This window comes from Felis catus, chromosome C2, assembly GCF_018350175.1.
Source record: "Felis catus isolate Fca126 chromosome C2, F.catus_Fca126_mat1.0, whole genome shotgun sequence".
NCBI lineage: Eukaryota > Metazoa > Chordata > Mammalia > Carnivora > Felidae > Felis > Felis catus.
The window spans coordinates 133,852,206-133,878,493 of NC_058376.1; the positions used below are offsets into that span (position 1 = coordinate 133,852,206).

Sequence of the window (26,288 nt, forward strand, 5' to 3'; positions counted from 1 at the left end):
TCCCTCAGGGGTGTAAAGCTTTTGCTTCAATATAGTAAGGTAGTTGGGGAAACAGGCAGTTTTAATTGCCTTTGACCTGGAGAGGGGTTCTCTCTCTTGCCCTCCCCCCCCCATCTTTTTCAGGAGCACCCATGAAGAAGGCTTAAAAATGAGTACAATCTCCCCCTGTGTCTGGGACTCCTGGTTACTCTACACTGATATACTAGCCCACACTTGGCCTTTATGAATTCCTTAAAATTTTAGCGGACCTCTCACAGGCCTCCCTGGTGGCCTCTTCCTCCATGCTCTGTCAAACATGAAACAGTTTCTATGTCTTGTCTCTCCTTGGAAGGGCTTGTCACTCTTTGGAATTCAGTTCCAAACTTGGTTGCTTTGTGACCACAGTTCTCTGATGAATAGAAGAAAACATGATTTTACAGATAGTCTGGCTTTTTCTTGTTATGGTAGGAGTGATGTTCTCTCTTGGCTTTGGCTTTCCACATTTTAAGCTATCAACTTTTTTTTTTTTAATGTTTGTTTTTGAGAGAGAGAGAGACAGAGTGCGAGTGGGGGAGGGTCAGAGAGAGAGAGAGGGAGACACAGAATCCGAAGCAGGCTCCAGGCTCTGAACTGTCGGCACAGAGCCCAATACGGGCTCAAACTCATGAACTGCGAGATCATGACCTAAACCGACTGAGTCACCCAGGTGGCCCTCTAAGCTGTCATCTTAACTTGTACTTAGTCACATGGGTGACCTTCAAGTCACCTATAGGTTCCCAAGCCATAAGCTGATCTGTGCCCTCATAGACTCCTTGCCAAAGTTGGGTCAGGGTGAACTCTTGGTGATACAGTAGAGGGCATCATGGGAGAGGGAACCCGCAAGGAGAAGAATCCATGGGCCAAGCAGCTTTCTGTTATTTGCAGTAAGAGGACTTCCACGTGAGTGGGAAGCAACATCTGACCATACCTAGCTTTTCTTTTATTCCTTTCAATCCATCTGATTGTATAAAATGACCTTCAAAGTGACCGACTTTGCTCTACATCCCCCTTTTTTTTTTTTTCCTTTTTTGCCCATCTTGGAGAGCACATCAAAGTTTTAACAATGAATGAAAAACCTTGGCAAGGTAACTCTGATGTGCCCAGCGTGACTTATTCCTTCAATTCAGGGTTATTGTTACTGAGCTTAAGAAAGACCAGGCCTTGCTGTGCTCCTTTAAGGGGTCTCAAGTTGTTTCTGGGGGTGTTTTGTTTTCTTTTTTTAAGGATAGACATTTCTTTAACCTGGTGTTTCTTGACTCTCTTTAATCCTAGGCCCCCTTCAATCAACATAAAGATCTCAGGTCTTTCTTTAATGTTATTTATAAACGAAATTGAATAACTTGACTCAAACTGGAGGGACAAACGGCTGCTTAGTTTCCATACTGCCTCCCCTTCTTCATTCTGTTATGTCCTGCCCCCATCCCCACACTGACATCACTGCCTTTATGTAGAATTCAGCGTTTCAGGGTGGATGTAGAGGTGGGTTTTTTGGAAGCCGATTCTCCTCCAGACTGAACATTTGTCTTCTGTTCCTTCTGTTCCTTCTCTTGGTGTTAATAAGTGCTGATAGCAGAAATCCACCAATGGGCCAGATTTGCATTCTCTTTGACCACTCAGAAGCTTTAGATGGTGAGGACTTATAAGAGCCAGGTCTTTTTAAAAGTAGTTTGAGGCACCTCCATCTCGGCAGAAACTTGTGTTTTTTCCCTCTGGTGTTAGGCGATGAGTGCATGGAAGTTATATGCATTTTGTTTTCTTTAGGTAAAAAGACTATATATGTAGCACATACGGTTTGATAACTTTTCACTGTTAAATTCAGCTAACCTTAAGAGACAACACAGCAAATAGATTCCAGGTCTGATACTGATGCAATACAGCTGACCCTTGATCAACGTGGATTTGAATGTGTGAGTCCCCTCACACATGGACTTTTTGTCAATAAATACAATCTAGTCCTGTAAATGTATTTTCTGTTCCTGACATTTTGCTTAATAACATTTCCTCTGGCTTACTTTGTTGTAAGAATATAGTATGTAATACGTATAGCATGTAAAATATGTTTTATTAATCAACCAGTTATGTTATGGATAAGGTTCTGGTCGGTAGTAGGCTATGAGCAGTTAAGTTTTTGGGGTATCACAAGTTATACATGGGTTTTTCAACTGTGTGGGGGGTTGGTGCCCCTAACCCTCATGTTGGTCAAGAGTGAACTGTTCTTGATCACTGCTGGACTGAAAAGTGAAAGCCAAGTAGAAGTGAGTAGGTGTGAGGTAAAGATTCTGGGACTCGGGCAAGTTGGGGGCCTGGATCTCCTGCCATTGAACCTCAGTTGTCCTCCCCTCCCACACAAGGACTTCTGTCCTTCTCTTTCCTTACTCTTGGCCAGAGGGGACTGGCCTGCCTTCACATCTTCCGGTTGTTTCCAGCCAGTGATTCTGGTCCACCCGCTGGTGAGGGCAAGCTCACACACCTGTTCTCCTTTTTGGTCTCTGAGCAAGCACATGCCTCTGTCGTGTTTCCTAATAGCTTCATCTGTCAGGGAGGAAGGAGGCTTTGGCGCGCTCTAGAGAGGACAGGATGGTTCTGGGCAACAGCAGATAGAGGGGGAAGAAGAGACAGGAAAGTCTCTGGTGAGGGAGGTCCTTGCTGTCACTACATCAGCCTGTGTTTGGGTGACCATCACGTTCGTGTGTCTACAGTGGATGATCAGAACTCACCAATCAAAACCTGGCTGGCTTGTGAAAAGCAAAGCAATGTTTTTAAAGCCTCAAGTATGGTGTTTAAGTTCCTGCCTATCCCACAGATGAGGGTGTGTGAGCACAGAAGAATGTTATTAATGTGCTTTGCAATTTGGCCTTTTCGTCTTAATAACAAAGAAAACTATGAATTTGAAATGTATCAATTGTAGTAAGTTAGAATCAATATGTTGTAACTGACAGAATAAAAGATTACAATGTTCAGGAAATGCTATATATATTCTTAATGGATAAATGGATAAGCACCTCCATTTATCTTTGTGACTTCTTTTTACTAGTGGCATCTAGAGGTATAATTTATAAAGACTATAAAATTCCCTTACTTAATTACTATGTTGTCTTTACTGAAGGTACAGGGGTGTTTTTAAAGGTAAAGACAATCCTTATTCTGAAAAATAGGGAATTTATACATTTGTTTCGTGCCCTTATACATGGCTGATTACAAATTTAATTTCATGCCAACTTGCTTGAATAGATAGAAGGCAGTCTATGCTTTAGGGATCTGGAACAGCTATGATACAATGCATCTTATGGATACAATTGCCACAGTTTTTATGTCTTTTGCACTTTATTGTTCTGAGGATTCAATTGCAAAGAAATACTCTGCCTTGTGGCTTTTATGTTTTATCTTGGCATTTAGATCACAAAAGCCTCTATGGTTCATTTTGAAACTTTGAGGGAAATGATACCCATATGATTTAAAGTTTAAGTTTAATTACCTTCTGCAAATTGCTTTTGGAAGTATAGGTAGTCAAAAAGTAAGAGTGGTTTTAAATTGCAGATGCAGAGAATAGCATAATCACTTTCTAAAATGTAGAGGTTTTACTCAAAATAGATTCTTTCCAGAGCAGGAAAGTTAGAATTGCTTTTGTATAATATTTTTCATGCTCTTTTCTTTATTGCCACGGAAGTTATATTATCTCAATCTCCATGTCTATTCCCTATGTATGAATATAATGACTTACTGAAAATTTATCAAATATTTCACATACCTCCTGAAAGACAATAGCATGTTTTAGGTTAAAATTGTGAAAATCGTGAAAGAGGCTTTGAGGTCATTTGAGCATGTAAAGAAAATACTAAAAGTGTCTGTCTGCACAGGGAAAGAACTTAAAATACACACAGAGGTGTGGCATTGACATCTTAAGGTGGGCACCTGCTACACTGTGCGAGAAAGTTAAGGGGTGTGCCGTTGGTGATACAGACTTCTTTAGAAATAGATGCTGCCGAAAGTTTTTCACTTGATAGTGTTAATAACCTGTTGATATTGGAAGTACCTAGGTGACATTGTCCTAAGCACTAGCCTGGTGCATGCTAGTAGGCTTTAATAAACCCAACTCTAGAATTTAGAAGCACCCTCAGCTATAATCTAGGCCTCTGACGCAGATTCATTACCCCCACAACAGTAAAACCATACCTATCTGAAGTCTTTAGAACCGTGACTAATCTAATAGGAGACTCTGATGAGCCAGGAATCTCTGCTGGGATTTCAGTGTCTACTCACTTAACACACAATTTAGTGGTCACTACTTAGCTCTGTCTGGTCTTTTGGCATATATAGTTTCCAGAAATGTCTAGACATCTTAGTGTGTACAAGTGGTCAGGAAGTGGTGTTCAAACTTTAGTATGCATCCCCATCACCCAGAGTGTTACCTACGATGCAAATTCCTGGGCACTAACCCTTGGAGATCTGATTCCCTGAGCCTAGGGATCTGCTTTCTAATCAGCAACCCGGGTGGTTGTGAGGCAAGTGGTGTGGTGACAGCCCTTTGAGAAACACGAGTATGGGAGATGTGCACACGCGCAGAGCCTGCTTTGTGGGTGTATGACCTGTGCGGTTGTGCAGGCCCCACACTCAGAAGGGTCCTGCACTTTGGCTTAATGCTCTTCTGTCACCTTAAAATTCTTAACGATTTTGGACAAGGAGTCCTGCATTTTCATTTTTCCCTGAGCTCTGAAAATTATGTAGCCAGCTCTCTGTACAGGATTTCATTGTGTATTATTGAAATTGTGTTTTTTGACACCCACGGACTGCAATTATTCAATAATGACTTTTTTTTTTTACTTGTTTATATTAGGCTGTAAACTCCAGGGCCCCTTCTCAGCTCTGTAAGTGATTGAGTATCATTTATCACAGAACATTCAATAGGAAATCTTAACAGAGTGATTTTCTTGAAGAAATTTAATTTTTTTAAATGTTTATTTATTTAGAGAGAGACAGAGAGTGAGAGCATGCGTGTGTGTCGGGAAAGGGGGGGGGGAAGGGGCAGAGATAGAGTAGAGAGAGAAGCCTAAGCAGGCTCAGTGCTATCAGCACAGAGCCCAGCGCCGGGCTCAGTCTCATGAACCACGAGCTCATGCCCGGAGCCAAGATCAGGAGTTGGACACTTAACCAGCTGAGCCACCCAGGAGCCCCTAAAAAATTTAATTTTTATTCCTAGTCTTGAACATAGATGCCTGTGTTTATGTTATTCTTACACACTATTTTTTTCTCCCAGGATGGTACAAAACAGAAAAGAGAACGGAAGAAGACAGTCTCGTTTAGTAGCATGCCAACAGAGAAGAAGATCAGCAGTGCAAGTGATTGCATCAATTCGATGGTTGAGGGTTCAGAACTCAAAAAGGTTCGCTCCAACTCCAGGATTTACCACAGGTATTTTTTACTGGATGCCGACATGCAGAGCCTGAGGTGGGAGCCATCTAAGAAGGATTCTGAGAAAGCCAAGATTGACATTAAATCCATTAAGGAAGTGAGGACGGGAAAAAATACAGACATATTCCGCAGCAATGGCATTTCTGACCAGATATCTGAAGACTGCGCATTTTCAGTCATATACGGAGAGAATTATGAGTCACTTGATTTGGTTGCCAACTCTGCAGATGTTGCGAACATCTGGGTTACGGGACTGCGGTACCTAATTTCTTATGGAAAACATACACTTGATATGTTAGAAAGTAGCCAAGACAACATGAGGACTTCTTGGGTTTCACACATGTTTAGTGAAATTGATGTAGAAGACCTTGGACATATAACTCTGTGTAATGCTGTGCAGTGCATCAGAAACCTCAATCCCGGTTTAAAAACTAGCAAAATTGAGCTCAAGTTCAAAGAATTGCACAAATCCAAGGACAAAGCTGGTACTGAAGTCACAAAGGAAGAATTTGTTGAGGTTTTCCATGAGCTTTGTACCAGACCTGAAATTTATTTCCTTTTAGTTCAGTTTTCAAGCAATAAAGAATTTCTTGATACCAAGGACCTTATGATGTTTCTTGAGGCAGAGCAGGGTGTGGCACATATAAATGAGGAAATTAGCCTTGAGATTATTCACAAATATGAGCCATCCAAAGAAGGTAAGGAAAAGGGCTGGCTTTCCATAGATGGGTTCACTAACTACCTTATGTCACCTGACTGTTATATATTTGATCCGGAACATAAGAAGGTCTGTCAAGATATGAAGCAACCTTTGTCTCATTACTTTATAAACTCATCTCATAATACATACTTAATAGAGGATCAGTTCCGAGGTCCCTCTGATATCACGGGATACATCCGAGCTCTTAAAATGGGTTGCCGGAGTGTTGAGTTAGATGTATGGGACGGGCCAGATAATGAACCTGTAATTTACACGGGCCACACCATGACCTCTCAGATAGTCTTCCGCAGTGTCATTGATATTATTAACAAGTACGCATTCTTTGCTTCAGAGTATCCTCTTATCTTATGTTTAGAAAATCACTGTTCTATTAAACAGCAGAAGGTAATGGTTCAGCACATGAAGAAAATTTTAGGAGACAAGCTCTATACAACATCACCCAATGTGGAGGAATCTTATCTGCCATCCCCAGATGTCCTGAAGGGGAGGATACTAATTAAAGCCAAGAAGCTGTCCTCAAATTGCTCAGGCGTAGAAGGGGATGTTACTGATGAAGATGAGGGAGCAGAAATGTCTCAGAGGATGGGAAAGGAGAACGTGGAGCAGCCCAACAATGTGCCTGTGAAGCGATTTCAGCTATGTAAAGAACTGTCTGAACTGGTGAGCATCTGCAAGTCGGTTCAGTTCAAAGAATTTCAGGTGTCATTTCAGGTTCAGAAGTACTGGGAAGTGTGTTCATTTAACGAAGTGCTTGCCAGCAAATATGCCAATGAGAATCCAGGGGACTTTGTAAATTACAACAAACGTTTCCTTGCTAGGGTTTTCCCCAGCCCCATGAGAATTGACTCCAGTAACATGAACCCTCAAGACTTTTGGAAGTGTGGTTGTCAGATCGTAGCCATGAACTTTCAGACCCCAGGCCTGATGATGGACCTGAATATTGGCTGGTTCAGGCAGAATGGGAACTGCGGCTATGTCCTTCGGCCGGCCATCATGAGGGAGGAAGTGTCTTTCTTCAGTGCCAACACAAAGGACTCCGTCCCTGGGGTTTCACCTCAGCTTCTTCACATTAAAATCATTAGCGGGCAGAACTTTCCCAAACCCAAAGGATCAGGTGCCAAAGGTGATGTAGTGGATCCTTACGTCTATGTTGAAATTCACGGAATCCCTGCCGACTGTGCGGAACAAAGGACAAAAACAGTGCACCAGAATGGGGATGCCCCCATTTTTGATGAAAGCTTTGAATTTCAGATCAACCTCCCTGAACTGGCCATGGTGCGCTTTGTTGTACTAGATGATGACTACATTGGGGATGAGTTCATTGGTCAGTACACAATCCCCTTTGAATGTTTACAGACAGGCTACCGCCATGTCCCCTTGCAGTCACTGACTGGAGAGGTCCTAGCACACGCTTCTTTGTTTGTCCACGTGGCCATTACTAACCGAAGAGGAGGAGGGAAACCACATAAAAGGGGCCTTTCTGTGAGAAAAGGGAAGAAATCCAGGGAATATGCATCTTTAAGAACATTGTGGATTAAAACTGTAGATGAGGTGTTCAAGAATGCCCAGCCCCCTATACGGGATGCCACAGATCTGAGAGAGAACATGCAGGTACGTTCTTGTGGTTAAGTATTTACTCAACGGCTTTTCTTCACAGTGAAGGCTTTGGAAGGGTTTGTTTTTATAATACTGTGTTTGATTTTAAATAATTTGTAAATTCCAGTTCGTTATTAGACCATTTACCACTAGTCTCATTTTTTTATCATTTAAGTTTCCAAAACTGTAGTTGGTATTGAAAATATTGATAATGTATTAGAATCAATTTTTATTGAAATGAAATGAAATGAAATGTTATTAATATTAAAATAAATTTGCTGTCTCACATAACCATTTCCTAGTCCTTGTTAATCCTAGTCCTTGTCTGCTTAACGGATCCCCATTTTTTTTTCTAAGAATGTACATGGGAATCTCTGGTTTTTCTGAATAAATAATCTTTATTATCTTTAGCTGGAGCACACTTTGAGGACTTACCAAAATAAAAGGGACAGGTTCCAGTCCTTTCTTCTGGAGCTACAGTACTAGGAAAATAGCAAGCCCTTAAGTGAGCCATTGCATTTGTGTTTTGAGCCTCCTCTTGATTTTAGAGGACAGCTATTTAATTGTTTAAGTAAAAGACATGTGGCATCTATGTTTATTAGAAGTCTAAGATAATAATTACCTCTAAACTGTATACTCACTAAAAGCAATCAGGAATTAATGTGTAATTAAGAATCGTCCACACGTCCAGCAGTATACTAAGGCCTGCCTCACAGAGCTAAGCGGCCCTAACCCGGCCCAGTGTGTGAGAGACCACATCTGTGGTAGCTGCTCGGCATGTGTTTGTATTATATATATGTGCGTTATATATGTGTATATATATGTATTATATATATAATGTATCAGTTGATTTTATATATATATGTGTATGTGTATGTATATATATATAACCATTATGAGAAGAATGCCAGCAGCAAGTAAACCTGATTCAGAATATTCAGATTTCAACCCTGTACTGATGTTCTAGATACCTCATTACTAAAAAGACCTTACCACAATGGAGAAATTTTATTCTCTTTCTCTCCAAGTAAAAGCATAACAGAAATCCAAAGGGCTTTTCCCTGTTTCTCAGGGTGAAAATGGTTTGGTAAACCCTCAGCTCTGAGCAAGCCACACGGTCCCCTGCCACAGGGCTGCTGTTGTGTGTGTGACACAGCCTTCCCGTGAAGATTCTCCAGAGCTCGAACATCCTGTTTCCAGAGCTGCGTGTCTGCACTGACCCCGACAGGGCAGTCGGTGGCGGGGTTTAACGAGCACCTGCCAGGCATGCAGTCTGGGCCATGAGGACGCAGCTGTGAACAAGCGGTCCCTTTAGTTGGGAGTGGGCAGTGGGGGAGGGAATCAGACCGTGAGCAGGTAGGTGAATGAGCACATAGGTCAGTTGCAGACACAAGCAAGGGCTGTGAAGAAAATAAAACAGGAAGGGGTGATGGAGTTATTGGGAGACCCTGCTGTCGATATCACAGCCGTGGTTTATTGTCACAAGCAGTCGACATACAGGTGATTTTGAGCAAAATGACATTAAGTTTGATGTCCATGTTTAAAGAGCTACTAATAAGAAGAAAATGTTTAAATCTAAAGCAAAGTGCTCCTCATTTCTAAGACTGGGGTATCTGAGAGCAGAAGGCACAGGACTTGGAAGGCCCGGACTCCTCCCCTCTGGCCGCCATGCCCAGATAGGGACCCCATGTGTGTCTGGAATAACTCCTATTCTGGTTAGGATGTACCTGTTGTTATAGCATAGTGATTAAAAGCATAGGTCTCAACATCGGCAGGTTCGGGCAAAATCTTGACTCCTTCACTTACCAGCTGTGTGTCCTTAGAGAAATAACAGAGAGAGGTTACAGCCGAGACTCAGTTTCTTCACCCACTGCGTGGCTCTTTGAGAGAATTAGAGGAGGTGGTACGTAGCAAGTATGCCTACTGTAGCTTCGCACTTGGTAAGTGCTCAAAGAATGCTAGCTTATGGTGTTTTACACTCTCAAGAGGTTTTCTTTAACGGATATTTTAATGGCATACCTCTGGTGATTAGCAAAAAGAGAGAGGGAGAAACCTTGAAATCAGTGGGCACACTAATAGGGACGGTCTCCCGGTGGGCAGGCCTCCCCAGTAAACTGCAGTGCCCTCACAATTCCTTTCAATTTTCTGGTGGTTTACTGGCCATCTTTGGCATCCCTTGGCTGGCAGATCACTGCCTTCATCTTTATATGACTTTCAAAGCTAAGAAGCAGAGATAGAGCAGACTTTCTTATGCCCTCAGAGGAACAGACCGTATCAAAACCTTGATCTTGGACTTCTAGCCTCCATAAGTGAGATAATAAATTTGTTGTTTAAACCGCACCCCCACCCCCCCAAAAAAATTCCTTTAGATTTGGAGCCAGCATAACCAGATGAGAGACATTCAAGTTTCTGTCTCACAAATACCCTTTTCCCTTTCTGATGGCTAACATATTTGACACTTACTTTAAACCTGATTTTTTTTTTCTTTACCTCTTTTGAGTACAGAAGCCATTCTTTTTGTTTGCTCATGATTGCATACCAGCCTTAGCACCACTGTGAACTTTGATCGGAAAAGAGGCTTTACCCTTCAGAAGAATTTTACTTCTGATAAATTAGTATTGCAAATGTCTATAACTGTATTTACTTTGGAAAATAGCCAATTTTTCCTGGAATAAAATAATCATTAGCTAATTCTGTCATAACATTGTTAATAACCATTGTATCAGGCAGTTCAAATATAATCAAGTATATCAAGTAAAATATCCGTGAGAAATTAAGGCCTCTGGTTAATTACAAAGTGCCTCCTTTCTTTCCTCTTAACAGAATGCAGTGGTGTCATTCAAAGAGCTGTGTGGCCTCTCCTCTGTGGCCAATCTCATGCAGTGCATGTTGGCGGTATCTCCCCGCTTTCTGGGAGCTGATAACACACCCCTCGTGGTCCTGAATCTTAGCGAGCAGTATCCCACGATGGAGTTGCAGGGAATCGTGCCTGAGGTTCTAAAGAAGATTGTAACAACTTACGACATGGTGAGTTGTTGTTTGTACTTTTATGGAGCCCGAGTGAGAGAGACATCTTAAGACAGACGATATACCAGACATACTTAGGCGCTTTTGTTAAGATGTGCTTTCCTATCTCATGCTACATGTGCCTCTGTTGGAAAAATTATTGCTCTGACTTCGCTGTATATGAAAGAGCTTACTCTTGTGTTGTTGTTGTAGAAAGCAGGATTCAGAAACACTTCTCTCAGTTGGATTAAATAGTCGTTAGCTTTTCAAGAATATATCTGAATTGATTTTTAAAGCATACACTATTTTCTACACATACATAGCAAAGAATTTTTTTTTTCGTATTTCTCTGCAATCAGAGAAAATTTGCTCAGTTTTGTTTTGTTTTCATTTTTGAGACTGGTAAAAGTGAGAAGTTTAATTTTTTCTAAAATAAGTTTTAAACACCATTAGGAGCAATTTCTTCCATCACATGATTATAATGTTTGATGCTTTCCTTCCTTACAGCAGCTTCTCTGAGATACCTGTAATTTGTAATCAACTTAACGTTAATGAGGTATCCTCAGGATAGCTAGAATATTACATTTTTGTGTTTACATAGATCTTGCATTTTCATAATCACATCCTGCTCTTATTGTGTTTTTCGGCTTTGCATAGCTCTAAGGGAGAATTAGTGGGTGAACAGCACTGTTTCACGCTCACAACGTAGTGGAGGCTGTCAGAACTCATGAGTGCTGGCTGTTGCTCTTACAGCCTGTGAGGTTTGGTGCTGTTGGGCAGCCCTCTCCCACATTGGCCAGGCTGTCAGCCTTTGCTCCTCAGGGTGCTCAGAGGTAAGAGGCCACACCCACTACGTCCTCCACATGAAATGCATGAGCTAAGACCACAGAACCCTAGGCTTCATCTGATGTAGCCTGCTGTGTTAAAGATGAAATGGGATTTGCATCATAAACCCTAACAGAAATATTTTTGACTGTTCTGTAAATTGATCTAAAAGCTTTAGTTTGGAGGGATTTCTACAATTCAAAGGAAAGAGACAACACGTTAGGTCAGCATTTCCCACAGTGTGTTCAGAGAAACCTTGGTTTCTTAGGATATGAGTAAATGTCACATGGGAGAAAGGGTTCCGTGGTGAAATAATTTGGGGAAATACTGCTTTGAACAAAATTAATCCTATGTCTTTACTGCAGGACTTCTTGGGGCCTTTTATTTGCTAACACAGTGAGTCCCCAAGAGGGCGATAGATACAGTATGCCCCGTTTCACAAATCGACTTGACCATGGCGTACTGTTTCTAAAAACAAACGTTTGAAATACCTTTTGCTCTTGATCTTCTTCACTTCTTGACCGTATTCACTCGAGTCTTCAGGTAGATAAGATCTGGAGGTACAAGTCAGTAGAACACAATATTTTAAAACAGGTTATCAGTTCATTACCTTAAAAAGGTGATTTGTGAGCTTTTTCCTAGATTCCTGTGCAGTAGCTGCAGATGCGAATTAGTTCCTACTATTTCTAGCTTAGAGTTCATGGTAGTGTAAGAGATATAAAGGGCTGAACAGTGGTCACTGCAAGCAAACTACAGAGAGTGGCAGTCAACCTGAAGAAAGGACGAAGGCCAGGGGCAAATGCATCTAAACCCTGGGGAGAGCACTGTGTTGAGTGTCCCAGGAGTCACAAGAATGAACATGAATCTCCCTTGTCCTCAGGGAGCCGTGCAGTCAACTAGAAGGTAGGAGGCAGCTGGGGAGCAAAACAAGAAGCTTATGCTGTGATCCTTTGTGGCCAAAAAAAAAAAAAAAAAAAAAAAAAAGATAGAAGAGGTAAAAATGGGAAAGTTTGAAGAGCTCTTTCATGCTGTGACCGAGGCCACCTAATTAGTTCCCACCTCCTCAAGTTTCATGAGGAGGGGCCAGAAGAAGTAGCTGATGTGTGTAAATGCTTCTTAACCTGAAGCAACAAATAAAACTGTCACACATTTTGTAGACCTATTTTGTTCACCAAAATCTAACATGACTTAGACCCTGATCTCTGTGGCAGTCATACAGTGACATTTCTTCATGGTAACCTTTTTAACAGGGACTTCTTGAGAGTTGGGGTGGTGGTACCCCACGTAGGTGATAACAGGGTAGACGGAACACGGGTTAGGTCCCAGGACCCAGTTCAGGGGCTGAGTGCCGACCCTGAGCAGGAGGTTCTCAGGGTTCGTGGTCAAGAGGCTTATGGACGCGGGCAACCTCACAGCACCTGTCACCGTATTTGGCACAGGAATCACTCAGTGTACTTGGTTCCCTGCCCCTTCCTCTTCCTGGGCTTGTAAATGATAACTCTTATTGCGTAACTCTTGTCGGCACATAACTTTACAGTAGTGTGGTTGCGGAAGTGATAAGACAGAATGTTTTAGCTTGTTGAAAGTTTTTAAATTGTGAAATTACTCTTACATAATGTTTAATTGAAATAGCTCTGCTGTATTATACCCCTGGCTCTATTGATTTGTTCTGTTTTAACTCCCATCTGAAAAGCTACGCCATAAAATATTTAAAATTAAGTTCAGATTATTATAATTTGAATTTTAAAAACTGTAATATTGCTATAACAATAACTCTTGTAATGTTTTTTAGTCCTTTTATAAGTAACTTAATGGTTTCTCACCTTGTGGCAATTAATGGACTAAAGGTAGATAAAAGAATATCAATGGGAAGTGTACTAAGGCCTTGGACAGCCTATAACTTTAAATATAGCTCTTTATTTTTGTAATGTTATATTGAGATTTACCCAAAATTAACCTTGGGAATAAGATCTTATTTCATTTCATTGACTTCCCGTTTATACTTTGAAGCCTCCAGGTGAGAAGTAAAAATAGTGTGAGAAATCCCCTCCAAAAGTCCTATGTCATTGCCAGTCTACACTGCTGAAGCCTGCCCTCTGGTAAGGGCAGGGCTATGACTTGGCCTGTCTTGAGTGTACAGATATTTATTTATGCTATCACGGCTGTGATTACTTTTCAGTGTCTAAACTCTTATTAATAAACCAGTATATCAGAAATACGCCAGTTGCTTTGTGAAAAAGGAGAATGCAGAGAAGGAATTGGCCATGGAAATGTGAACAACGTATAAGCCACTCTGGAGGCTAGAAAAGAATGCCCAGGTGTAGGGTGGCCACACGTCTTGGCTTTCCTGCTGATACACCTGTTATCCCAGAATCAATATTACTAATTTTCCCTTTAACTCTTAGAAATGTCTTTGTTTAGATAATTAGTTGTATGGTCACCCTCTCCATAGCCCCTGGATTGTCCTAATGGCTCCTGTGATTACCACCAACAAATGGGTTTTTAAATCTGCCCAAATTGTGTTTTTGCCCTATTTGTGGTAACTTCTTGGGTCCTGGAAATGATGACATTTAACCCTGGGTCAAAGCCATTCATGAGTCAAAGCAGATGTCAAAGCCATTCAGGAGTAGAGGAAGAAGAGAAGTACAGATACCTTCTTAGACTAGGCAGATCAGGGGTGGGGGTTGTTGAAAATAGGGACTGGACTGGTATGGAGAGTGGGAATGTCCATGTGTTGTCAGACCAATAAGCCTTTTCTTCCCTTGAGATGTTTATAATTTAATAGAAGAGATAAAGTGTATCCATAGAGGGTAAAATGATACCTAATAGATATTTTTAAATATGTAAACAAATTATTTGGATAGTTGTGGGCAAGAATGGTCAGTTTCAGGTATAGGGATTAGGAAAACTTCAGAGAAATATTGGCCTTTGAGCTAGACCTTTAAGAATGAGTCACATTTCAACAGGTAGAGATGATAAAAAGTAGGCTGTTGAAAGCTGAGTTCACAGAGTGAAACATGCTCAGAAATGTGGAAGCACATCTGGGAAATTAACGTTTGGACTGTGGTCATTCCTGCACATTTCTGAGCAGCAGTACAGGGCCAAGCTCAGACTTGGGTATTATAGACTATAAGAGGGTTAGAGCAAAAGACAGCTCAGAGAACACATGATGAGTGCCTTCATTTTACAGATAATTAAATGGAAACCCTGTGGCACATCAAATTAATGGCAGAACTAGGTTTAGAGCCCGAAGAGTGTCTTTGTCCATTTTTTTTCTGCAATCCAGATCAGGAAAATTAGCCATGTGTGGTGTGTAGATGAGTGATCAATATACAGATAAAGCCCAGATATCTTCGATAATAATAATCCAAAGTTGTTCATGTGGGGCTCTCAAAGTAAGAGGTAACTCGTTCCTGATTCCTGTTCCTCGTGAAGATGGAAAATAATTCATATTTCATACTTCGGTGTATAGTAAAAGGGAGATTCAATGAGCTTAAACTAAGGAAGACTATTTCAATAGTTAGATCAAGTTCCGCTCAAAGAAATCTGGCTATAGGTATCTGAACATATCTGTTATATTATTACTTCAGAAAACAAAACATTTAAATATTTTACTTAAAATTTATGTAAATGAACTTGAACGCATTCACTCTTCACAATTAAATGTCAAGATTGAGCTTGTTCTCTCATGTAATTAAAAGCTGTTCGGGACGTCTGCATGGCTCACTCAGTTAAGTGTCCAACTCCTGATTTCAGCTCAGGTCATTATCCCATGGTTGCGGAATTAAGCCCCGTGTCAGACTCTGAGCTAACAGTGTGGAAACTGCTTGGAATTCTCTCTCTCTCTCTCTCTCTCTCTCTCTCTCTCTCTCTCTCTCTCCCTCTCCCCCCCCCTCCCCTATTGATGCACTTGCACTCTGTCTCTCTTAGATAGGTAGGTAGGTAGGTAGGTAGGTAGGTAGGTAGGTAGGTAGATAGATAAACTTTAAAAAAAAAAGCCTGGTGGGAGAAAATAAGGATTTTGTAACCTGAGTTTAAGACATTCTAGTGAATGCCTGGATATTCTTTATGATATATCGTGCTCTTAAGATTATATCTGTACTGGCATTTCAAGGCTCAACCTTCCCCTCCCACCGATATCAGTGATCTAACTCATAGTTGTTTTAAATGAAAGTGATTTTTACCACCCTTTTAATATTGATGAAAGTCATCATTCTGCTCTCTAGCTCTGTTTTTTTATTAGTTTCATATTTCAGACTAGAAGTTTCTAAATTTTTGTGAGATCTGTCCTAAAATATAGAGACCAAGGCGTCAACGCCTTCCCTCTTTAGAAAGAAAACATTGGCAGTGTTCCATAAAAAGAAAGTTCTCCTTAAATGTTTTTTTCCACTGGGCTTTGGGGATAGTATTCAAAGTAGAATAAGCCAGACACTGAAAGATAAGTACTACGTGATTCCCCCTTGGGTGAGTTATCTCAAAGAGTCAAGGTCCTAAAACTAGAGACTGGCATTAGCCACACAGCATCATGCCACTAGTCAACAGAAACGTGTTGTTCATCTAAAATTTGTAAAGAAGATGGCTCTCGCATTAAGGGGTTCTTAGTACAACTTTTTAAAGAAAAAACGTGTTTCCTTGATTTTTTAAGCTATGGTTTTCTAATATGGAATATGGAATACATTTCGGTCATTGTAGTTAAATTGAAGACGAAGTTGTAGGCAATGAAAAGAAGAAAAAGTACAAAAAAATAATGGCTGATTCTGTTCCAGGCAGTAGGGCTGTTCAGATGCACAGCGGTGGGCACTTGGGCAGCCCCTGTCTATTCAGAGATTATCTAGAAATTCATTCTTACCATTGCAGTACCTTTGTATCGACTTTCTATTTAAAATTTGTCTGTTTCAATCTTTTGCAGCTTCACAAAAATCTTTATTTTAATTGCTTTCACATTTAATTAAGAAAGCATACTCTGAGGAATCCATTTATCCAGTAGACAATAGTGGGTTTTTTTAGTGTTAAACGGGAGGAACCCCATGCTCTTTCTAGGAGGATATTATTTGCTCTCTGAGTGTTTTTGTATAAATTACTGAAAAGTCCCTTCTAACTCATTACTTTAAGTATTTCTTTGAAAAAAAAAAACCAGTTTCTTTAAATAAAACATGTGAAATGACATGTTAGCAATTAGCACCCAACATCAGGAGCACTCTGCTTTATCTTGTTGGTATGATTTCATGTATTTTGTCTTACCACTGCTTAATGCAGTGAAGAGATAAATCACACTTCATAATTAATGGAGTCGGCCCATCTGGACCGAGCCAGAGATGATCTGTAATAAGGCTGCTATTGATCCCATCTCCTTTGTGGCTCACTTTATCACTCTACTGCCTCAGAACTTAACATCAAAAGCTCCTTTTAATTGAAGGTGTCAACCTTTCCAACTTTTGTAACTATAGAAAAAAGACCCGATGGAATATTATGCTTTGGGATAAGACTGAGCTTAGATGTGTGTGTGTAGGTATGTGTGTATATGTATGTGTAGGAAAGGTGGGTATATCCTGCAGAGGGAAGATCAGAAACCCAAAGGCTATAGTCTAATTCAGTGACAGGGGAGGTCCAGCCAGTGATGTGTCCAAAAGCAGTTTCTGTGGAGTCATCAAAACCATACAGCTGAGCTACTCCAAAATGGTTCATGCTGCCAAGCGGATAGAAGGAAGGAGGAATGTTAAAGACACAGTGTGGTGACAACATCACACATGTGATGAGATCAGATATAGCGGGCTGCCACTCAGTAATCAGATGCAGGGAGATTTGGGAAACTTTTGGAAGATGGGGCTTCAGGGTGTGCACACAGTGGTGATTATAGACTATTTCTGATCAGTTTTCTAGTCTTACATGTCTCCACAGAAACTGAGAAGCACATATTCAGAAGTATTCTTATGTGCGCGCGCGCACACACACACACACACACACACACACACACACACAAGAATAGCATTTTAAGGGCTGACAGTACCTTTGAAAGAGAGACTTCATTGTATAGCAATTTTTGTCAACGAAATCTGATACCCAGCTCTGAACTCTCTGGGAGGACAGACATGAAAACCTTAATGGAGTCCAACGTGTTGTCAGATGGTGTCTTCAGGCAAGAAATGATAAACGGTATTAAGCAAGCACTGTAGCATGTGATGTACCAGCAGTCTGATTTAAAATTTCGAAGTAAGCTAGGAAAGAGTAATATGGTTGCAGCTGTCTAACCATATTGGCAAATGAGAAATGGGAGGCTGCTCTTGAAATCACTGCAGTTCTTGGGTAGATTTCGTTTGAAGGAAGGCCACCAGGGGAGCTGTGCCGTGGTTTGGGGCCATGTATTTGGTGGGTCTCTGCTGTTTTACTTCTCTGTTTAGAGCCTTTCTTTTGCTTTTTAAAGGGGCAGAGCTAGATTGCTTATTTTGCAAACACTTAATTTCACTGAATCTGAAACCTAAAGCTCCAGAAAAGTTAGGGAACTTCATTCTAAACCATGCTTTATGTAAGAGAACACTACTACATTTTTGATAAAACTAAGATCATTGAAGTATTGTGATTTTTTTTTCCTATCCAAGAACAGAGGAATTACCTGTTCCCATCAAATTCCACATTGCATTTTAGATTTTGCCCTTATGTAATTTCTTCAAAGTTTATTTTTAATATTGTCTCGCCTTGACCAGAAGCATTTCAGGTTTCTGCATTGGGTAAAGGTGCCTCCTTGCGTTGTGTGCTAAGTTCTTCTTTCTGTCAAGAACCCTTCCAGGAAATTAAAAAAATAAAAGGACTGTACACATATTTAAAACAGCGTTCCTTGCTCTGTAAAAAATATACACCGTTTTTTGGCTCAGTCAGGATGTATACTGGTGGCTTTTCGAAACTGTGAGGAAGCATTTAGTTTCCTTATCCTAATTTATTTAGTAAATGTTTTGTTTCCACTAGACTTTGAGTAAGTAAATGTTCATTGAGCAGAGCAGGTAGCACTGTGGTCTTCTCACTTCTGTGGCCAGTTCATCTTCACATGACCTTATGTCTCTGTGGCAGGTAAGTGCAAACTTCACACTCAACTCAGGTAACAAAGAAAAATGTACCTTTCCTGTCTCTTTCAGGAAGGAGGTGGGTATTCCTCAGTTTTCATTCACTTAGTAAACTTGATCCATTGTATTGATTTACTCATCTACTTTGGACTATAAATGCTCAGTCTCTCACACTTTCTTTCCCGCTGCTTCTCTACAAAGTGGCCACTTGTTGCCTGGAGGGGGGTGGGTTGTAAAAGGGTTCTTTCTGTATTCTTACTAAAGAATCATTCTTTTTTCTTTCTTTCTTTCTTTCTTTTGAGACAGAGAGAACATGGGAGGGGCAGAGAGGGAGAAGGTGGGAGAGAATCCCAAGCAGGCTCTGCATGGTCAGCGTGGACCCCGCTGTGGGGCTCAAACTCTCGAACTGTGAGACCATGACCTGAGCGAAAACCAAGAGTAGGATGCTTAACTGATTGAGCCACCTAGGCGCCCCTAAAGAACATCATTCTAAAGCTCGCCATCCTCTCCCTCACCCCCATTCACCTTAAGGCTGGTCCTTGCCATGGAGGGATCTCATAGCTCCCTCCAGTCACTCAGGACTTCAAGAGACACTTCTCCTTCACTGCTCCTTTCTTCCTCCCATCCAGGCGCCACCAACCACAAAATGGTTTATGAAATATGACCACACATGTGGGGAAAAAATAACTTTATGCTCTCCCCATAACACCTATGTTCCTGCTGCAGCCCCGTGCCCCCCCCCCCCCCCCCCCCCAGATATCAGCATTCCCTCCCCGCTGCAGCACATCTGGATTGCTGTAAAGACGGTCCTGAAATACCAGCTAGAGAAAGACCCGGAAAGGAGCCAGAAGGTAGAGTTAAAATTATGATGTGACAAGTTTAAGAACCCTGTTAGCTAAGGGGATTGTGATCATCAAGAGAAACAGAGCCAGATTGTTCTCTGTGACCTTTGCTATTGGCTATAAGCCAATAACATTCTTCTTAGAGCATCTTGGTAGCATCCGTTTGGTGTGTTTGGATTAATGAAGTTATGTTAAGCCTAATATTGTGAAGCGAGAAAAAGAAGAGAAAAAAATAACTTTAAGGACATGTATGTCATGTATTCCTCTAGCAATTGAAGTTTTCCAGAATCAGAATTTTTGATTTGCTAGTAAAACATCCATCAAACACTATTAATAACATACAGCTCTTAAAAAAAAAAAAATGTTTTTACAGTGTCCAGAATCTGCTTGACATCTTAAAGCTTGGAATTATTTTTGTAGTGTCCACAGAATGGTATCATCTCTACATCTAGTTTTGTGGGTGTGATTGTCCTCTTTTGTGGAAATCCTTTTTAACCAGAAAAGCAATGATCAAAGACACAAAGAACCTAATTGGCTTTCAGCACGTGATAGTCTGTGTGTCTTTACACAGCTTGTGAGTTCCATATCCTTTTAGATTCACAGAAATGAAGATTAGCTGACCTAGGACATGCACTTCATAGCTCACTGATGCATTCAGCCTGCTTCTCCCCTTGCTTGGGGACCCTCTGATCCTCTCACCTTGGACCCAGCACACGGCTGTGTCTCTCCTTGACTTCTAACCTTTGCTGTTGGTACACAGGTGGCTGTGCCACCTCTACTTGCAGCTAGCTACTGGCTGCTACTTGGGAAGAGAAACCAATGTGTTGATCTGCATCTCTGTAAGCTTGCAGAGACCTGAGATGGAAACCCTGGAGCTCCCCAAGTATGGGCACCCCTTCGAAACACCAAGCACTTCCTGGGCCACACTCCACTGGAGGACCTAGGAAATGCATCTTCACCGTTGAACTTAAGTAGTTTTCCTAACAGTGGCAGTTTCTGACCAGGTGGGGAGTTGGGGAAGTCAATCCTGTGGCGGTTCTCCATTCCACCTCGGAGCAATGGCTGCCTTTGCCCTCGTGTCCAGCTCCATCTGGGCTTCAGAATGTTCTCCAGACACTTAAATGGAGATAGTTTGCCACCGGTGCTGGCTTCAAAGTGCTGGCTACAATTAGCAATTAGGAAGGACACAGGAGAGTTTCTGTTCAGAAGTATTTTTTTTTGTCAAAGATTCATCAAAAGGATGAATTGTTTAATATTTCATTGTGTCCCATTGTCCATCTTCAGATTAAAGTTTAGAAAGCATGTAAACTACAGTGATAATATGATTTTTATTGTTTAGAATCTTGATGTTTTCAGTATCATTCCCTGACTTTCTCAATGTGAGATCCATTCACCGATTAACTTGATTTATTACCACCCATTTTTGTGTAGTTTAGAAGAGGATATGCTTTTCCATTTAGAAATTCAGTTGCAAGTGTAATTGCACAGTGTTGCAAGTGTAATTTGGAGTTGAGTTAAAAAGATTGAAGTTACACCAGATATTGTATAAAATTGTTAGTGGTTATGCACAGACTTGTTTGTAAATGCAGTGATGAGCTCCTCTGTTTTGGGCACATGCTCTTTGGACGTGCAATCACACTTTAGAAGACAACTCTCTAAGAAATGGGATAATTTGAATGGAACCAACTCCATGAAAATGAAGCTATTGAAGTAACCAGTTTAGATGAAAAAACGTCTATTTCAGAATTGTTTTTGAGAAAATGTAATTCTAGACACTTACTTGAACTACCTTCTGGCATCTTTTCTTGGGCAGTAGGGGTATATTCATTTCTGACCTTTTATGTCCCTAGTTATGAACTGGAAAAGAAAATTTTAAAGGTATTTTTCCACAGCCTTTTGAATAATGAAGTAGTGATTTTTCTCCACAGCTAGATGTGGGTAATATATAACATTTGACACTACACGAGATTTGAAGCCTATGTTTTGTTGATATGTACATTTGACCTCATGCTCATGAGAGAAATAAAAATCAGCCCTGCGTGTAGATTCCTTATTTCTTGTTTTCGTACGAGCAGGAGTGCACACCCTCAGCCTCACCAAACCTCTCTAGTCTGCACGAGCCTGGGTGGTGACTGCCCCCTGCACACGGACGCCTCTCTCGGTGGGGATTACAGAAACTGTCAGTCATTCTCTTTTAACAGCTCCTGTTTTTCATTCTTTTCACTTTTATTCCCCCATATTGTTGTAAAATAATTGATGCCACTCACCCCACAGAAATAGCCACCTTTAATATCAGAAATCTGATTTCATGACCACATGAATTTATCAGGAATAAAAATAGCACCTAACAATGGCTTTGAAGTCTTTTCTAACTTAATTGGGGCATTTTAAATTCCGAACCATAGGAAAACTACTCTCACGGTAAACTCAGTGGGTGGACGATATGATGTGTTCAGAGTTAAGTTGAACTCTACAAGCTTAATTACCAATTAATTTAAAAATAACATGTTAGGTAGTTTCAAATATTTATTTCCCTACTACATTTAGTATTAGTCACATCTTTAGGGCTAAATGGTTTAGATTTTTATGTGGAGATTTTATATAGGAAATCCTTTAGCAACTTACAGAAATCCTTAGTTCCAGTATTTTCTTTGATATCAGCTTTGATTATTCTGGTTTTCTTTAAAATCGTGACGCTCCCTCACTGCAGGATGGCCGTGTGGAGTGACACCATCTTTATATCATCATAAGGGCACCAAATGATTTTCGCTTTTAAATCACTTATCTGGTGCCAAAAGCAAAAACAAACAAGTAAACAAACCTATCTTTGCGAAGAGATGTAGCTACTTGAGGATTTAACTAAATGGTACTAGCATGGTACTTAACTGATTTTTTAGTTGATTGCCTAAAACGGAGCTCTCTGTCTTTGCTATGAGTCGGTGGAAGTCTTTGACCAATGTTAGGATTCTCCATAACCAAATCTTTCCTTTGCTTGCATATATCATAAGATACGTTTATCCTTTTAAAAATACTAGCTGGACTTGATTTTTTCATGGTCTTGGATAAAATGTGCAAGTAACGTATCGAGCTATGTTCTCCTAAAGCCTTTTCGTCCAATACCACCAAATGATGCATCTTGTAACGTGTTAGGGCACAGTTGGGAAACCGTGGCCTGTGGGCCACGCTGGCAACTGCCTGTTTTCATATGGTCTGAGAGTGAAGAATGGTTCTTACATGTTAAATGATTGGAAAAGATAGCAAAATGATACCTGTATGACTTGCTAAAACCATTTGAAATTCAGATTTCAGTGTCTGAAAACAAAGGTATATTAGAGCACAGCCACATCCATGATACATTTTCTGTGACTGCTTTTGTACCACAACAGCAGCAGTGAGTCGTTGAGACAGAAATTAAGCCTAAGCCTAAAAGCCTAAAATACCTGCTGTCTCCTCCTTTGCAGAAAGAATTGGCCAACCCCTCAAAAAGAGGATCGGGAGAAAAAGGTCCCTAGGGTATTTTAATGCACTGGTTCCTGTATTCGCTTTCACCAGTTTAAATTATAATCCTAAAGGTTTTCTTTTTGTTTTTTAAAATTCCGTGCTCCGTGCACTTTGAATTTTGTTCCAAAAGAACATCATCCTACTTGTTAACCTGGTTGGCGGAGAGTGCTGCAGTGGCTTGAGTCCCATCCCGGGAGAGCGGTGAGCCCCAGCAGCGGTAACGCTCACTTAGCATTTTGATGGGGAGGAGCCTACAGACACCGGAGGCACAAACTGCAAGAGAAAAGCCAGTGACAATTAACGTTTGCTCTGATCGCTTCTAGTGCTCATGAGGCAAGTACGCTAGGTCAGTGGGAATGGAGACAATCCACGGAGTTTTGTGTTATAATCCAGTAACATGTGTAACTAACTTAACTTCACACGTAGTGAGTGTGTTGTCCTGCTTATGCCGCCTGGTAATAAGGCATTAAAAATGAGCCAAGGAGGGGCACCTGGGCGGTTCAGTCGGTTGAGTGTCCCAACATCGGCTCAGGTCACGATCTCACCGTTCATGAGTTCGAGCCCCGCGTCAGGCTCTGTGCTGCCGGCTCGGAGCCTGGAGCCTACTTCGGAGTCTGTGTCTCCTCTTCTCTCTGCCCCTCCCCTGCTCATGCTCTGTCTCTCTCTGTCTCTCAAAAATAAATAAACATTGACCCAAAAAAATGAGCCAACGAATCCAGTTTAAGTAGTGCTCCTTTTATCAGTCAGATGAAACCTTTCTTGTCAGGGGAGGGTGTAGGGGTGCAGAGAAGGGGGTTTGGGTGGAGTTCCCGAGCAGGCTCTGCCATCTTCTCTGAAAACACCTGGATTCCTTCTCCCCTCCCTGAACAAGGAGCAGGGCTCTCTCTCAAATGATAAAATCCAGGCTGTGCGAACCGCCTTCTATTTAAAGCTGTCTCATCAGGGTGGGGATTATAAAGGGTGCCGGGGGCGGAGACCAAGCCTGTGAAGCCCTCTCCCACCAGAGGAAATGGGAAGGCTGTGCCGAGGGCCCTCTGTAGCTTCCCACACCCTGCTGGTTCATGCTGTTCATTTCCTTCTCACACTCACTGCAGCTTGTAATTATGCATTCGTTGGTTTGATTTCTTTTTTTAAGGTACTTCTCTCCCCCGCCCCTGAATCGGAGCTCCAGGATAGCAGGGACAGTGTGTGCCCTGTTCACCGCTCTGTCTCACAGCAGAGCCTGCCACAGAGCGGGCGCTCAAAATTTGTCTATGAATGAATGGATGAAAATGACCTTGCTCTCCGGGACACAGATCAGGTGTTCTTACCCTGTCTCCCTGCCCCGCAGTGCCTCCATTTTCCCAAACTTGGCTCATTGGTACCATCACCAGTGGTCTTCCCTGGGATGTTAGGTTTGGGGACTGGCCAGGGGCTGGAGGGTAGAGCTACCACTCTGCTCTTCCAGGCTGTATCCTAGACGGCAGCCCCCATGTCCTAAGGCGGTGAGTGGAGCCTTCCGTGGGTCCGACAAGAAGAGGACGCCTGAGATGCCTGGGGCGGGGGGGGGGGGAGGGTAGGCTGGAGGCAGGAGGCTCAGGACTAGAACTGGGGGAGATGGGAAGGCAGGCATGAGAGTCCCCCTCCCCAAATCATTTATCTTTTTGTTCAGAGCTTCAACTCTCCCCTGCCTTTTGCCAGAGGACTTTGCTGTGTCTGAAATTCCCTACTTAAAAAATTCATATGTCCTAAGAGGAAAATATAGCAGAGTTGAGGACGGGAGGGGAGAGCCCTAGTTGTTGACCCAGCCAGACAGGAGAACAGCTTGATTCAGTGAAGCCAGCCCAGGATGGGGACATTGCTCATACATGTGTAGTGTTTTAGGATTTTACAAAGCATGCTTATCCATCGATTGTCAGGTGAGCTAAGCAGGTGGGCATAGGCTCCTGGTGGACCAAGCAGAGAAGTACTTGAATGCCACACAGCTACCCTGTCTCTCAATTGTCCCAGCCTCTTCATTGTTGACATTCCCTGCCCATGCTTAGGTGTACCACACTCCTGTGCTCCTGGGTGAAGAAACCAGACTCTGCCGAAAACACACGCACACACACACACACACACAGTCCGCCAGCTCTGGCCCCACCTTGGGAAATTCTTGGCTTTGTCCTTATCTCACCTGCCATGGTGAGCTGAGTGAGGGCAACAGGTGCCCAGCAGAAGACAATGCCCTGGTGTGTTTTGCAAAGGGCACATCTCAATGAGTACAGACCATCTGGGCAGGTGTGCAGGGAATGTGAATACCTGTGCACAAAATTCTTCTTATGTGAAGGCCCCGCGACCAGAATTGGGGAATGAAGGAGGAAATATAGACCCTACACCCTCGGAAGTATATGAATGGGCTTTGGGGTTGGGGGTTGTGCTAGCAAAGAATATGAGCCCTGATGATGAGATAGTCCCTGCCTGGTGCTTACTGTGTGACCGAGGGCAAGTCCAGTTCTTTATCTTCAAATGGGCATAGTATCACCACCTCAAAGGGTATGAAATTATATGTAAGTAGACCAGACCACAATAAATTCTCAATAAATTGAGAATTGAGTCATGATCATGTTGTTAGTTTTCAAACGCTAGAAACCTGCAGCTCATGAAGCTGTAAGACCTTTTTGTCTGCATATTTTAACACCACTTCAGAGCAGCAGCTTTGCTGCATGGCTACTCCAGTTCATAAAGGCAGGGTTAGAATTACAAAGTGAAAAGCAAAAGGTAAGGTCTCCCACCGCCTTACTAGGCAAGCTGTCTGTCTTCTCTGAAAGGGGAAGACAGGGGAACACGTGAGTAATTTGGTCAACAGGAGAAAGAAATCCTGGGTTTATACAGTAAATAGTAGCTGGCTGACTGCGTTCTTGTCTTCCTGCTTGCTCTGTCATTCCTGGAATACTGTGGACACTTCACTGTGCTAAAAAAAAAAAAAAAAAAAACCAACCTGCTTTTCATTACAGAGAAGCCTCCAATTGCTTTTTTCTTTTAACTAACGTCTATACTTAGTCACACAGACCTGAGAGAAACTAATGATACCTTACAGTAAAACTATGATTGAATTACCTTCTGTTAATTAGGAGTTTCTAGATCACCGTGATGCCCTTGGAGAAAAGGCTTGCTATAAGCAGACAGTAATAAAAGTGGTACTATGTTTAATTCTAATTGTATCTTTTGAAATTTAATTAATGTAGTAATAATTGTTTTAAACAAGCATGTCAGAACTCAAAATGGTCCTTGGTGACTTGAAAGAGTTAATGTAGCATCCAGAAGTTCCTAATCTTTCTCCGGAAGTAGCTTGCT

General features: G+C 41.7%; 1 protein-coding gene across 6 annotated transcripts in view; it reads left to right on the forward strand.

The window, feature by feature from the left end:
- The window catches only part of PLCL2 (phospholipase C like 2), a 191,861-nt gene that overhangs the window by 111,010 nt on the left and 54,563 nt on the right, over positions 1-26,288 (forward strand). For all 6 annotated transcript variants that reach the window (XM_045037657.1, XM_003992151.6, XM_045037658.1 and 3 more), the window contains exons 2-3: positions 5,273-7,759; positions 10,568-10,771. In XM_045037657.1, coding sequence (XP_044893592.1) covers positions 5,273-7,759; positions 10,568-10,771 — 2,691 coding nt within the window. The remainder of the gene's footprint in view (positions 1-5,272; positions 7,760-10,567; positions 10,772-26,288) is intronic.